Source organism: Lithobates pipiens, unplaced genomic scaffold, assembly GCF_037356315.1.
Source record: "Lithobates pipiens isolate NorthernLeopardFrog02 unplaced genomic scaffold, aLitPip1_a1.2 Scaffold_16, whole genome shotgun sequence".
Classification (NCBI taxonomy): domain Eukaryota; kingdom Metazoa; phylum Chordata; class Amphibia; order Anura; family Ranidae; genus Lithobates; species Lithobates pipiens.
Window position 1 is genome coordinate 502,633,639 of NW_027507748.1, and position 16,748 is coordinate 502,650,386.

At 39.6% G+C, this 16,748-nt stretch overlaps 1 protein-coding gene across 1 annotated transcript in view; it reads right to left on the reverse strand.

Annotated features, from left to right (window-relative positions):
• PIBF1 (progesterone immunomodulatory binding factor 1) overlaps positions 1-16,748 on the reverse strand; it is a 294,552-nt gene that overhangs the window by 75,098 nt on the left and 202,706 nt on the right. The window contains exon 14 of the mRNA XM_077483123.1: positions 15,083-15,185. Coding sequence (XP_077339249.1) covers positions 15,083-15,185 — 103 coding nt within the window. The remainder of the gene's footprint in view (positions 1-15,082; positions 15,186-16,748) is intronic.

Genomic DNA, 16,748 nt, shown 5'->3' on the forward strand with positions numbered 1-16,748 from the left:
CTGACATTCACAGACATGACTAGGCATGATGGGAATTGTAGTTCCTGAACAACTGGAGGGCCATAGTTTGAAGACCCCTGGTCTAAACCCAGGAAATAGATCAGCTTGTTTGCAGAGTGTACTAAACTATAGTTGCGAATAATAATGCCTAATAATGCCTCCATAATACACTTTTCACAGGGGTGGGCCAAGTAAACATTCTTAAAGGTATTTTTAAATCTTGAATAATACAAAGGTAATAATGTAATGTAATATGCATTTTACAGTAAAAGTCAAGCCATTAATGGCACATTATGGTAGTACTATTAAATTAAGATGTTTTTCTGACTATTTGAAAAAATGCAGTTGTTCCAAGTTGCAACATTTTTTTTACCATCACCTTCAGTTTCAGTTCAAATCAAGGTCAAAAGGTCTTTAAAGGACCACCTAAAAATGTTCTTAAGATGCCGAGCACACTATTCACAGCATGGCTGAAGAGCTTTTCTCCTTATCTACAAGGATGTGCAGATACTACAAGAGTCATTAATTTTATGTGATTTGTTAATGTGTAGCAAAGTGAATTCTTCCTATAAAAGCTCAAATGTACAATAGAAATTTAGGCAGAATTTACCCTAAAATACTCAGTTTAAATAAAGTGTTAATTTTGTCGACTAAAATATATTCATTGACTGAATTAACACTATTTTACTTGTCTAAAATGCAACTAAAACAATTCAGATGACTAAAATACGACCAAAACTAAAATGTAATTTTTGTTAATAGACTAAAATACAACTAAAGCTAAAATGGCTAAAATCTAAATCGAGAGTTGATAAAATGAACACTGCACTACCACATAACAATAAGCAGGGGACATCTATTAAAGCTGCTGAAAATCCAAAAAATAAATAAATAAAAAGTCTTATTTTTTTTTTTTTTTATATTGAAAATATACAGTAATCAGGTAATATGTGCAGTGGCATTATTGCCCATAGAGTTAAAAAAAAAAGTAACTATATTTTGAACTTCTGTTGATCAAAAAGTAATATTTTTGTTTGTTTATGAAACTTGGTTTTATTTATAAAGACGTTATATATCACAACAGCTAAATCTGTGTGTGTAATGCATGTTCAAACCTTAATACCATAAATAGCAACATGTTATTTGATTTTTACTAAAATTGGCAATTCTCGAGAAATGTTTAAATAATGCATTAAATTAGTTGACTAAAATGTACTGGAAATGTTATTTGAATAAAATACGACTAAAACAATTCAGAAAACTAAAATACGACTAAAACTAAAATGGCATTTTAGTCCAAGGACTATGATTAAAACTAAATAGAAAGTTGATGTCAAAATTAACACTGGTTTAAAACACAAGGCTCACTAAATTGATTCTGGAAAACGCAACCCTTTCTGACTTCTTAGCGGGTGATAAGGAGGTCCTTGTTATTGTGCAGGAAAATTTTACAACTTGTAAAAAAAAAAAAAAAAATACCACTGCAGTCAGACTTAGCCCTTTACTCTTCTATGTAAAAGATCAAAGGAGCAGGGTTGCCAACTCCCCCCCAATGACTTTTTTCTTTTGCTGACAAAACATGAAAAATGTATTGACCATGCATTTTTTACTGACAAACTGAAATATGATAGAAGCTCCTATTAGAAACTAAGAGAATCAATATTTAAAGAATATAAAGACTTTGTAATTATTAACAATGCCCATAACAAGTAATCTGCCTAGCTTTACAATGAAAAACACAAAGCAGTGTAACAAATGTGAGCATATCTAGGGTTATAAAAGACATAGGGAACCCTGGGCTGGAACCGAAAATAAAGTCCTGCGGCAAATGGTGGTCATAGTCAGGTTACGCCCAATAGTGGGAGTGATTTAAAGAGGCATGATTAACCACTTAAGGACCGCCTCACGTCGATGTACGTCGGCAGAATGGCACGGCTGGGCACAAGCACGTACCTGTATGTTGCTTTTAAGTGCCCAGCTGTGGGTCGGGAGTGCGGCCCCGATCGCCGCTGGTGTCCCGCGATTGGGTCACAGAGCTGAAGAACGAGGAGAGGTCTGTGTAAACAAACCTCTCCCCCGTGCTTCCCTGTGTGGATGTCACCGATCGTCTGTTCCCTTTTATAGGGAAGGACGATCAGTGACGTCACATGCCAGGCCACGCCCCTACAATAAAAAAAAAACACATAACGTCATGCATAACACCTACACTGCCCCCTAGTGGTTAACTCCTTCACTGCCAGTGTCATTTACACAGGAATCAGTGCATTTAAATAGCACTGATTGCTGTATAAATAACAATGGTTCCAAAAATGTGTAAAAAATGGCCGATGTGTCAGCCACAATGTCGCAGTCACAATAAAAATCGCTAATTGCCGCCATTACTAGTTAAAAAAATAATTATAAAAATATCCCCTATTTTGTAAATGCTATAACTTTTGCGTAAACCAATCAATAAATCGCTAATTGCGATTTCTTTTACCAAAAATATGTAGAAGAATACACATCGGCCTAAACTGAGGAAAAAAATGTTTTTTTTTTATATATTTCTCTATTTTTGTTTATAGCGCAAAAAATAAAAACCACAGAGGTGATCAAATACCACCAAAAGAAAGCTTTATTTGTGGGAAAAAAAGGACGCCAATTTTGTTTGGGAGCCACGTCGCACAACTGCGCAATTGTCAGTTAAAGCAACGCAGTGCTGAATTGCAAAAAGGGGCTTGGTCCTTTGGCTGCAAATTGGTCCGGGGCTTAAGTAGTTAAACAGAACCTGAGACTAGTCTTTGTGCCCACAAAATACTCCTAATTACTATGCCACAAGTCTCACAGATACACATAAACCTCAGAACAAAGGATCATTAGAAAAAAAAAGTTCAAATACATTTGCTTTTCTGTACACAAGCTGTGTCCAGCTGCAATCATCACGGGTAATCCCTGGCTGTACGAATGGAGGTCGCAGCTATCTATGCACAGTTGTGATGCCTGTTCACCACATCAATGCAACACAACTGCAATGCGACTTTGGGGAAGGGTCCTGTGCTGTTTTAGTGTGAATCCGTGGGATTTTGTGCTCTATAGACTTCAAAAGAAACTCATCATAAACTCCGGGTGTGTTTTATTTCCCCCAACTATCCTTCTGTAGAAATTGCAGTAGTATGAAAATCACATCAAAGTCATAATGCAGTACATACTCGCATTGGAAAAAAGGATAAAAATCGCAGTGTGAGCCAGGCCTAAGATGAGCAGCTCTTAGTGCAGACAGCAAATGCTATAGCAACACCTTTATCTGTGAATAAAAAAGATTTAGATCGGCTTTTTTTAGGCCTTGGCGCAGTGTGCGCAGTAAATGCTACCTGATAAGCAGTGCTGGTGGGAATTGAATATTCCTCCCGATACGGAGGAGTTCTGGATATGAAGTAGTAAAAAAATAGCCTTCTGTCAGATATGCGCCTGGTGTTTATAGTCTTCTTATTAACCTCTTACCACTCATGTAATGCATATATGCGGTGACAAGGAGGGTGGCTGTTAAAGGTGATCTCCAGCTTTTAGTGAACTTTAAATGGTTAATTTGGACCAAGCTGGTCCAAATAAACAATTTTCTTCACAAAGACATAGCTGTGTGTGCTGTATGAACTGTATGTAACCTCAGCTATACATGCAGTATACACAGCGGTGCTCCAGCAGTGGGATGAGAACTTCCCAGAACGTTGCATTGATCAGCCATTCACAGGAAGCTTTATATTTGATTAATGAATACAAGGCTCTCTCTGATTGGCTGGGGCAGAGAGGCAACCAGATGTCCGGAGGCAGGAAATTCTAGTGCCACTGCTTAGCACAGAGCTGTATACTGCATGTAGCTGAGGCTGGAACACAGAGCTGTATATTGTAGGTAGCTAAGGCTACATAGTTTCTAAAGCACACCTGTAAGTCCCCTTTTACACTGGTGCGGTGTGGGCGCTGGAGGTAAAACGGTGCTATTTTTAGCGCCGCTTTACCGTTGTTTTAGTGGTGGTATTCATCCGCTAGTGGGGCGGTTTTATCCCCCTGCTAGTGGCCGAGAAAGGGTTAAAACTACCGCAAAGCGCTGCTGCAGCGGCGCTTTGTCGGCGGCATAGACGCGTTGCCTCATTCATTTCAATGGGCAGGAGTGGTATACACACCGCTCCTTCACCGCTCCAAAGATGCTGCTAGCAGGTCTTTTTTTTTACCGTCCTGCCAGCGCACAGCTCCAGTGTCAAAGCCAGAGGGGTTTCACACTGGAGCGTGAGGAGCGGCTCTTTCAGGGCGCTTTGCAGGTGCTATTTTTAGAGCTGTAGCACCTGCAAAGCGCCCCAGTGTGAAAGGGGTCTTAATGCACTAAGTAGTTTATTTGAGCCAGCTGGGTCCAAATTAACTATTTAAACTTCACTGAAAGCTATAGATCAAAGTTAATGGCCACACTCTGAACATATGTGTCCAAGGGCGACAGAGCTGTCTGCACACTTACTGCACTCTCACAGCACAAAGACTGAGCTGTCAAAGACAGCTCTCGGTCCGTACTACTAATCATATGAGCACAGTGACAGCCAATCACATTGGTCACACGATCAGCTAATCCTTCCCACACCATAGGTAGAGTTCCGCAAGTAATAGACCATGGAATATTAGCCGCTAACGTTGGGTGATTGGATGCCGGCAAAAGCTTTGCTTGCAACACACCCAGCGCAACTTCATACAATCCCAACCCCCGCAAAAAATGCTCCCTCTTTAGCAACAAAGGCAATGGCTGGGGGTGTAAAAACGTTGCTGCTCTGATGCTTTGCTTCCTTGCCATGGCAGGAATTGCTTTTGGTGGGAACACCTGCTAAGTGCGATCCATTGAAGTGAATGGGGCTGCTCTGCAAGTATCCCACACCTGTGTGGAGTGCATGACTTAATATTGTGCTGCTTCTCTTCTTCTGGTTTCTGCAAGAGACCAAGGATCCAGTATGTTGTGCTGTGGTTTTTATGCGCTTGCAAGGAGCAAGCTGAAAGGACAAAAGATGAGCTCATCAGTCTGCCTACCTACCTACAAATCCTTTCACAGGTAAAACAGCTCCCATATATCCATTTAATTTGTGTATTTACTGTAGCTGTTTGCCTAGTGTAAAGCTTTAAAAAAAGTAGATTAGATCTGAACTCTGACCAGAAAAAAAAAAAACCACTTGACAAAATTCCTTGTAGAATAGGCAAACACTGATTTATTGAAATTCTATATGGCCAGTATTCCCAACATCAAGCAATATACTGTAAAGAAAGGGGAATAGTAGATAAAGAAATCATGTAACCATATTTACTTTTAATTAAAACATTTTCTACAGTAGAAATATATGCTTAATAGGTTTCTCTACTTTCTCTTTAAAAGTGGCCTTATTACACATCACAATGGTTGATCGCTTACCTTCCATATGACTCCCTATTCAGCAAGAGGCTGGCTGTATGACAGCAGGACTTCTACTCTTGGCTACATGACAGCTAAGGATAGCGGTGTAATCAGAGCAGTGATGAGCAGTAATATGGAGCATAGTAGTTTCAAGCTATCCTGTTCATCCCTGCCCTGATAACACAGCTAGTCTACACAGCTGACAGCAGCAGTCCCGCTGTCAGTGGGACATCCCCTTACTTAATAAGGGTACTTAGCTGTGAAAAGCACAGCTGATAACTTGTAATTTATAATAAGTGTACCTCCATTTTACTTTTTGAGTTGCAACAGTGGTCCTGTCCTGAGCTGCATAGAGAAACAAGAGATTTAGCAACTCCTGCTTTGCAACTTGTTTTTGTGTGTGGATCCAAGACAGCCTACCACTGGTATCCAATGGAGCTGAAACTGGCTGTAGGAGCATGCAAGCAGAATAACTGACATCAGAAACATAGTTGTTGGTAAATTATGTTATTTTAACAGATTAGATGTGGAAATCTAACCAAATGTGACCCACCTAATAGTTGCTGGCTTTGGAAATTCATAGGAAAGACATGTGGCACACTCAACGACTACTGGGTGACAGTGTTGCCAACAGATTGAAATTTACTGACACAACACCCAAAATTTACTGGCACAGCCAAGTTTTTACTGGCATTTCCAAAAGTTACACAATTACAGTTTTAGGCTGGGTTCACACTGCTGCAATGCGGGAACGCTGCAAATCTACTGCGGGTTCCCGCATCGCATGCCTCCCGGCAGCAGGTCACACTGCCCTATGCGAACTGCTGGGAGTGTCAGTGAAAAGTTAATGACACCTCCAAATCAGTTTGCATATCGCAGTGCGATCTGCAAACTCTGACAGCAATCCGATCCCATGGTGGACCAAAAAAAGGGTCGTGTGCGAGTTTGGGCTGGATGCGATGCGAATTTGCGAATCACATCCGATCTCGTACACCGCAGCAGTGTGAACCCAGCCTTAAGTACACATTTTATTATTTAGGCTACAAACAAGTAACATATTTAATTAGCAATGTTATTTAAGGTAGATAATAAGGCAAAAAAAAACATTACTTATTTTATTTTCGATATAGTAAGTAGCTCAGAGGCAGGACTCAGGAAGGCAAGAAATTAGAATGGGCGGCACACACATATTAACTCTCGCAGGGATACTGACAGCAGTGTGCAGCAGTACAAATTACGAACACGGCACGTCCCCTCCCGAGTCACAGTGACAGTCTCTCTCCAAGCCAGGTGGTCCCTCCAGTCCAAACAGCCCGCTCCTAGCCTGACACACACACACAAGGCTCTGGCCGCTCTGCTTGGCTTCCTTGCACCATGACATCACAGGACATGTTCAGGCACCGCCTCCACCAGGGCTGCCCAAAAACACTGTAGGCACTTGTATGCTCTCAGACTGCTCCGGGCCGAGCATCACAGCCAAATTTTTTTTTACTGACCACCTTTTCTTTTTACTGGCATTTACTGACAGGAGAAAATTGCCTGTTTTTTACTGGCTGCCAGTAAAAATACTCACGGTTGGCAACACTGATGGGCGATCCTCTGTAAATTTGTGAGGCAGTAAAATAAATAAAAAATGCAGTGCTAAAGGAATAAATCTACCCAAAGAAACACACACCTACTAGGGAAAAATATTCACTAAATGTGTACATAGATATAAAATATATGTGAATATATTAAAATGTGCACATCAACAAACAAACAAAAGTGAGAGGGATCTCATAAGGACGTATCACGGTCACATATATAAACAAATGCAACAACGTCCATCCAGTGACCACGCCTGAAATATTAATCTAAATCAGGACAAGCCTCCTCAACAGGTCGACCTATCATGAAATTTGTGAGGGTCTGATCACCAAATTCCCTTATATAGGTAAGCATTTGTGTAAATGATATATGCATGTTTCCTGATACTCTATTCTAAACGTCAGCGCGCTTTTTACATGAGTGTCTTTCTATTTCTCGGTGGAAGGTGGTGGAGAAAATGTAATCAAGACTTTTCATTAAGATTCAGATTCACTTTATCACCAGGACACTTTAGTATGGGAGTCCTGGGAAGAACAAAATTATACTTATCTAGGTGGATGCAGCATGGGTCCTCAGTATCATTGCATACAAAGCAGTATTATTAGCTCTACGTTAAATATAGACAAGTGACTGCAGGAGTGTCTTAGCCCTTGTACACACGGTCGGAGATTCCGACGGAATGTGTCCTATCGGACCGTTTTGTCAGATAATCCGACTGTGTGTGGTCTCCATCGGACTGTTTCTGTCGGAGTATCCAACTTGTCCGTAAAATTTTCTGACAAAATGCTCCGATCGGACATACTCCGATTATGTGTAGCCTACTCCGACGGACAAAGTGCCACGCATGCTCAGATCAAATTCCTAGACCAAAGCTATTGGCTACTAGCCTGAATGTAGTCCCGTCGTAACGAAATAACGTCATCACGTTATGTGCAATCGGATTTTCCGACAACTTTGTCCGACCGTGTGTATGCAACAGTTTCGGACAAAATCCGTCAGACAAAAGCCAACGGATTTGGTTGTCAGAATGTCCGACCGTGTGTACAAGGGCTTAGAGAATAGGCTGCAGGGGACCAGTTGCATGGATGGGGGGAGCCTGCCAGAGTTAGGATTAAGGTATTACACCTTATTACTCTGCCCTTAGACTTAATGAGCATTTAACCCTTGAAGTATGAGAGAATCCCACTGAAAACTTTTTTTTTCTTGTGCCCAGAGTTGGGCTTTAATCATATTTGGACAATTTTGTCTTTTTGCTTAATGTGTATTTAGGAGGTCACATCCCAGCTTGTAGAGGTAGTAAAGTCTAGTCTACCCTGCTAGATTTTTTCTTTCACTCAACCCAACGGGCTGAACGGAAAAAAAAAAACCTGACAGCTCAGGTCAGAGTCGCTGTATTAACAACCCCATGTTAGTACAGCAATCTCCCCTGCTGTTTTATTGTTTTCTGGTAGGGGGACAGTCCCCTGCCACAACACTCTGGTCAGTGCTCTCAGCCATAGGGAGCCGGTCGGGAGACCTTTTTCAGTCATGCCCTTTAAACAGAAGCCGGCCAAATATCTGGCTTGTTTTGGACTGGCTGAAATACACACAGGCCGAACGTCAGCTGGTTTATATTGAACAAGCTGATTTCGTCCGACATTCGGATCATGTGTATGGGGCTTAACACTGTATTGACTACAGTGCAGTACTATTCCTTATATGTTATCAAATTGACTTGAACAAGGAATTTCCATATGGTCTGTGCTATTGTTTTTTTTTTTTTTTTTTTTCGGTTTAACAAGTGCAAAATCTTTATAAATTGCATATGCCTATGAAAAGTGTACCATGCCAAGTTACCTCAAATATATTGTGTAAACGTCAGGTTTTACAGGGTTGAGAACCATAGTTTCGTTTCTTGAAAACTGGTTAGTTCTCCTAGCTGTTTTAACATTTCATATATGGCAGTTCTTTAATTAAATGTCTCCTAGTTACAGCAAACAAATATCAGTATGCTATAGTGCTAAAGAGTTTGAAAACAATTGCCAACAGAACAAACAATCACAAGGGGCTAATGGCAGCATTTGTCATTTATTAAAAAATAGCCATTTAAAGAGGATGTACAGTCAGTTTTTCTTCTTGTATATGGCAATCTAGTATAAACATAGGGCCCAACAGTTACTATTATAAATAAATCAACTGTTGTATGAAAGCTGGCCTGGAAGGATTTCTTACCTACAGCATGTAAACGTTTTGCAAATATTTTTTTTTCATAATCGTGGAGTTCCGCACGTAATAGACCAGACTATGGAATACAGTATATGCTGCTACTTTCAGGTGATTGGATGCTGGCAAAAGCTTTGCTTGGAACACACCCAGTACACCTTCCTACAACCCAACCCACTCCATAGGACTTCAGTTTTTGGCTATTGTTCTTAGGTAATGGAGAACTTTTCCTATGGAAGGTTTTTGCACTACTTTGTTCCGACTTTGGTGTGACTTGTTCTCACCAGTCTCATGACATTGCATCAAAATTCCCGGCTCGGTTTTTCCTCTATTGTGACCCCAGTGCAATTTACAGTGTGCCGTTGAAATGCGATTTTTGATGCAATGTCATGAGACTGGTGAGAACCATGTGAGAAAAAGTTGCACCGAAATCAGAACAAAGTAGTACAAAACCTTTTTTGGAGTCGGTGCTACTTGAGTCGCACCAATTAGAACCATGGAAATACATGGATTTTGACTTGTCTTGCAACTTTACATGTGTCAAGTCACACAACAACTCGCAGTAGTGGAAACAGAGCCTTATTTATTCTTTTATTTTTCTTTAACTACTTTGACGGGCACATCCACCAAGATCCATCTAACTGCTTATTTCAGGGTACAGTCAAAGAATGCCACAGCTTTGGCCTACATAAACAATCAATCAAGGAATACGAGAAGTCAGCAGCCATGAACGAAGCAAGCCCGGTTCTCTTCTGGAAACACCAGATGGCTACACCATGACCTCAATATTCAATAAAAAGTTGGATAACTGTGTGGCCAGGTCCAGGGATCCCCTGGCCTTTGCTGTGCATGCCCTGGTGATTCAGGAACATTAAAATGTCAACATCATGACCTCTATATTCAACAAAAAGCTGGACAGGGTTGAGGCCAGGTCCAGCGGTACCCTGGCCTTTGCCGTAGATGTCCCTGTGATTCCTTTGTTTCCAGTTCAGACTGGTATATGCATTTACTATATTTAAGCTTCACTCTCTACAGCTCTACAAGAGAGGAAGAATGGTTTCTGGTGATCCTCGTCACTCCAAACTGGTCCAGAACTTTGTACCCAGACAACTAGCAGAAGAATTGTGGTTGAGCCCTAATGACTGCTGGCCTTGATTGAATTATATCTTAGCTCCTGCCCTGATATAACCCTCTTTTATTGTTTTCCCTTGCAGTATATATATTTAAATAATTACCATCTACTCACCCCATGATCCAATAGCATTAACAATATTGTGTTTGCCCACCTTATCGCCTATTTATATACAGTACTTTCATCCACTGTTGAATCACTGCGTGTTCTTGCAGAAGCAATGTGTAAATGGCATGGATTACAATTTATGTTGTTAAAAATGCTATGTTAATAGCGAAATGTACTCACTCTATTTGTTTTTTTAAATTAGGTAACTTCGCTTTGCCCCCAAGATTTAAAGGTCCCGAGGAAGCGAATTGATGTAAAATGCGTCAACCTTTTGGGATATTTCAGCAATTGACATGTCAGCAAAGAGATTTGAAATGGAAATAATGCATATCACCTACATGGTCTCAAAAGGATGATTTCCCATATCATTTTAAGTATGATTTTAAACTTTTGAATACAATTTTCTAGGGCTGTGGAAATTAAAGATGAATTCCTTGATTATTTTTTTCGATCGATCAAAATTCTTTTGATCGGCACTCACCTCTCCACTGGCTTCCGGGTCTTCACGGAGTTCCATCGGAGATCTGGTGACGTCACGGGCATCAACGTCACTGGACTCCTCCCCCTTGCCCAAGTGCCTCCATCTGCTAACGAAGGGAAGAGGGGAGGAGTCCGGTGATGCTGAAGTTCTAACACGTATGGGGAGGAGCCACGCATGGCATCACCCGCTACTGCCCTACAGAACTAACATGATTGTCGGCTTTACATGCTGTGTTTTTATCATTTTTATGTGAGATAAGCTAAATCTTATACTTTAAGCGGTGAGCACTTAGATCTTTTCTTTCTACCCACGGACTGGCATCCTTGCTGACATCTAAGGAGATGTGAGAGAAGTTTATGGTCCGTGTTAACCCTTTTGATACCCGCTTGCATAACCACCTGTTTGCACAGGGGTCCATGCCATAAGGTGAGAGTGATTAGTTAGACCGGAGGTGGAGGGATTGTCAAGCCACTGGGGAAAAAAAACTACTAGTGTCGGGTGATTGTATGTAGTGTATACCACATTTACCACTGACTAATGCAGAGTTGCAATGCAAGGAGATCAGCTAAAAGTAGTTGGATCTGTATGTGCGTTATAATTAATTGAAATTAGTTGATTAAAAAAAAAACTGATTAATCGAACGTGAAAATATTAATCAGTAACAGCCCTACAATTTTCTACTATTTTAATGTGAGCTCAAGCGTGTTTGAAACACCATGTGCCTGTGCCCGCCAGACAGCTGTCACTCTGCAGTGCTAATCACGGGTAGTGAAACATTTCCTGATCTGTGCAGCCGCGGATTGGGAAATGTCTCACTGCCTGTGATTAGTGCTGTGGAGTGTCAGCTTCCTGGCGGGGGTGTGCATGTGGAGTTGCGAACACGCCTGAGCACATCCTTACTCTCTAGTACCAATAAAGTCTGACATATATGGATTTTTTGAAGTGTTAAATTTCTCCTTGAAAAACTGCTTCAGGTCTGTTCTGTAGTATATAGATCGTAAATAAACAGCCTTTACCAAGTCTAAGCATAAATTCTGTATTGGATCGAGATCTGGACTCAGATTTAGCTATTTCAGCATACCAATGTTAATTTTAGTTGTTTTGTCTTTGTTGTCTTTACGATTGGTGTTATTCTTTTGCTGGAAGACAAATATCTTCTTTCAAGGCTCAGTTTTCTAGCACACTTCAGGTTTCCCATCTGGATTTAGCTGCACTTTGCTTCATTCAGTACACCCTCTTATCCTAGAAAACTTCCTAGCACAGAGGGCATCCCTGTAGTGGGATACAGCTGCCACCATACTCAACCGTGTTTATGATGGTTTTGGTTGGATCGCCAAAAGGCAACATTTTTGTTTTTATAAAACCATAGAACCTTTATCTGATTTTAGAGTCTCCCATGTACAGTATCTTATGGTAAACCATAGGCAAGATTTCAAGCGAGTGCTTGCTTTTGCCACACTCCATGGGTCTGACTTGTGAAGCACCCAAGCAACAGCTGTATGCATGAGGATTGTTAACTACTTTAGAGAGGGCACAGGTCTCTTTGAGGCCTCTCTCAATAGCCCTCTCCTTGTAGTCACTCATCTTTTTGTGGATGGCTTGCTCATGGCAGATTTACAGCTGTGCTATATGTCCATGGACAGCACAGTGTACGGTGCACGTTTAGGAGATATTTACTGTACCTACAGGTAAGCCTAATTTTAGGCTCATCTGTAGGTATAAATCAATAAAAAGTACTTTACTTCTTAATTTATCGTTAAAGCACGTGTATCCCAAGAGATACATGGTGACTTGGAAATTTTCTTGTATCCATGCCCTTTGCTTGCTTTTCAATCAACCTTTCACGGAATTGTTTGGAGTGTTTTTTGTTATCATAATGTAGGCTTTAAGTTACACATGTATTTATACTACAATTTTTTAATTCTACAGAATTTATATAGTACCAACAGTTTGCACAGCACTTTACAAAATGCAAGGAGACAGTATACTTACAATACAATTCAATACAAGAAAGATAAGGGGGTCCTACTTGTTGGAGCTTACAATCTCAAAGGAAGGGTAAAGTGATACAAAAAGGGAATAACTTTAAGGATGAGTTGATGAAGAAAATACAAGTTAAGTTTATTAGTTAGAGGCAAGATAGGCTATTCTGAAGAGATGGGTTTTCAGGGATCGCCTAAAGGCATCTAGAATAGGAGATAGTCCGGGCAGATTGGGGTAAGGAGTTCCAGAGGATGGGAGAGGTGAGAGTATGAAGATGCGAGTTAGCGAGTAGGATGGAGCAAGAGGGTGACCATAGTAGTTGTGAGGAAACAGATGGCTTGAATGTGCAGGTAGCCATTGAATGTTAGGTGGGGGAGAAGATATCTGCACAGTGGAGATCTCATCATAAATTTGCATAAATCTTATTTTTGAAGTTATTGGCTATCTCATGAGATTGTGTGGATTTTTGCTGTTTCCTGAGGATGGGGGTGATGGGCCTGTTGGTGAAAGTTAAATGATGGAGGCCCAAAATTAGGGGACATATTTCAAGAAGTTAGAATAAGCAGAAGGGTGAGGGAGGTAATGTGGGAATATAATTTACATGAAGGGACATGCCTCAGGTGTCCTGAAGGTTTGGTCAGCACAGGTTCAGACTTGAAACCCCTTGACTACACACTAGTAGCCTCCTTTCAACCAAGTATGTGACTTTGGAAAATAACTGATTGCATCAGTGATAATATCTGTCTGACTATCTCCAACTCCATCTACTTTTGAAAACTTTTCAAAGAAGCGTATCCTGCCCACACCTAACAACTGTACTTTCATTTTCTTAATCGGCTCATGCCCCACAGTTATTACCTTTTGTATCACTTGACCCTCCCTTCTAGATTGTAAGCTCTAACAAGCAGGGCCCTCTGATTCCTCCTGTATCGAATTATATTGCAATTGTACTGTCTGCCCTCATGTTGTAAAACGCTGTGCTAACTGTTGGCACTATATAAATCCTGTATTATAATCATGGCAAAGGTGAGCCACATTAGAGGGGGTGTACACTTATACAATCAGTTATTTTGTGTGTATGCTATTTGTCAACAATTTAAAAACAGTGTAGTTATCTGTTTTCACTTTGACATGAGAAAAAAGTCTATTTCTGTTGAACAGATTAAACTCACTGATATGAAAGGGGATTTGCCTCATCTACAATACTAAACTGCCTGTGTGTACCATCACGAACACAAATGTTCAAGAAAGGTTCCTTAAATGAACGCCAGGCAGTGATTAGTGTAAAAATTACAAAATTTATTATGCGGTACAATAACAGAGCACGAAAAACATGAAAGATCAATATTAAAAACATATATGTGGGAGACAAGTGTGGAAATCAGCTGAAGGGAGGAGGCGGCCCACAGACTGGTGTCCATTCAGACACCAGTCTGCGGGCCGCCTCCTCCCTTCAGCTGGTTTTCACACTTGTCTCCCACATATATGTTTTTTTTTTTTTCAAAAATATTTTATTGTAAATAAGGGAACAAAAAACAGATTTACATGCAATCATAGTCACGTATGTTGTAAACAGTATATGATATAAAAATCTCCAATCTTAATCAAATGAGGTCATCGGTAGGTACTAGCGTATAATCATCCTATGATGTCTGTAACAAGAGATGTTTTTTATCATTGGTCTTTCATGCTTTTCATGTTGTATTTTAATGTACCGCATGATGCATTTTGTAATTTTTATACTAATCACTGCCTTTGGCGTCCATTTAAAATCCCACTTTTGAGGACCCTTTCTTGAAGACTAAACTCACTGTGACAATAAATCATGAAAACTTCCAAGGGGGTTAACACTGTTTGTATATTCAGCTAGAGATATTTTGCCTTTCAATTTAGATTGCATAAACCAATTGCTGAACAAAGAAACAAAAAAACATATGCATGGGGCAGATTTTAAAATACCTGGATATAGTTACACAACTAGTTAATCAAGTCACATTTTTTTCTATAAATGCTAGATATGGGTTATATCTGGAGGGCAATATTTCTTTTGATCGCAAATATATATTTCATTACAAACAGAAGACACTGAAAAATTTGAGGCAGGCATGCAACACAACAGTATGTCATCTTGCAAAGACTGTAAATTGTAACTCCAGACTGAATAGGTATTTGATGTGATGAGCTCACCTACCTCCAAAGAAACTTTTGCTGTTTGTTCTTTCTGTTGCTCTAAGTCTTTTGTTAATGAAGAATTCAGTCTTTCTAGCTGCAAAAGTCTCCTTGCCAGATGAACACTGATGTTAAATAAATGAAGAAAAAAAAAAGGAATATTATGCTACACATCTGAATATAAATCAAATAGACAAACAGATTTCATGTATTATATTCAAAAAGAAAGGAAGGTGTGAGTGTATTGCATTTTATACTGTATGTCTTTCATTATCCCCCCAAACTTACATTCAATAGTAACAATAGCTAATTTTTTTTTGCATTTATTTTGATAAATATGAAATGACTGCAATGCTGAATGAATTGTTTTATACATCATAAGAAGGCAGTGTATCAAAATGTAAAACGTAAACAGTTAAAATGTAAAACTGAACACATGTACTGTATATATTTTTATTTATGTTTCATGCATAAAAATCTTTCATCCATCTAGCTGCCAGTATTTAAAGTTACTGCATACACTCGTATATAATTATGTACACTGTATGCATAAATTAAAAGAAATATGACCAGGATATTAGAAAACTAAAAATCCAACTCCCTCAGCGCTCACGGTAAAACATAGATTGTAGCTGCTGCTATATTAATCAAAAAACCTAAAAAATGGAGCCCAAGACAGTCACCAATGGTGAACCGCACTAAGACCCTAGCAGCGCTTTATCATTTGTAAAACTTAAACGTCACTCTATAAGTTTAAATTTGAAATGTAATACAGAATATCAAACTGCACCCAGTAAGAAACCTTATAATCTATATAATGAATTTCAAACTGAAAACGTAAATAATATCACATATGACAGAAACAAAAAAGTCCATTAATGTGAGATAGTAGTTCATATTCAGCACAAATCCTGTTAATATAAAGTGCTGTAAATAAAAAAGTGGCAAATGTTGCTAGCAGATCGTTCAGATTCACAGTAGTCCATCACCACACCCCCTGTGCAAATCCCTATAAGTTATGCACTTACAAGAAAAACCTGGTTTAAAAGCACATCTCATATCCCCGGAAGACCAATCGTATTGTTAGCTCTCACGTATAACGGGGCAGAGCCTGCCGCAGTATATCTTCAGAAACGGGGGGCAAGTGGTTAATATTGGCCAGAGCAGACTTTTTGTTTACGATTTCTCCATTCCTTTATATGTGCAAAACCCCTTCTGGGAAAGTGAATATTATACAGCCGATGAGATATATCCGATGCCCCGTTATACGTGAGAGCTAACAATACAATCGGTCTTCCGGGGATATGAGATGTGCTTTTAAACCAGGTTTTTCTGGTAAGTGCATAACCTATAGGGATTTGCACAGGAGGTGTGGTGGTGGACTACTGTGAATCTGAACGATCTGCTAGCAACATTTGACACTTTTTTTATTTACAGCACTTTATATTAACAGGATTTGTGCTGAATATGAACTACTATCTCACATTAACGGACTTTTTTTGTTTCTGGCATATGTGATATTATTTACGTTTTCAGTTTGAAATTGATTATATATATTATAAGGTTTCTTACTGGGTGCAGTTTGATATTCTATATTACATTTCAAATTTAAACTTAGAGTGACGATTACGTTTTACAAATAATAAAACGCTGCTAGGGTCTTAGTTCTGTTCACCTTAGGTGACTGT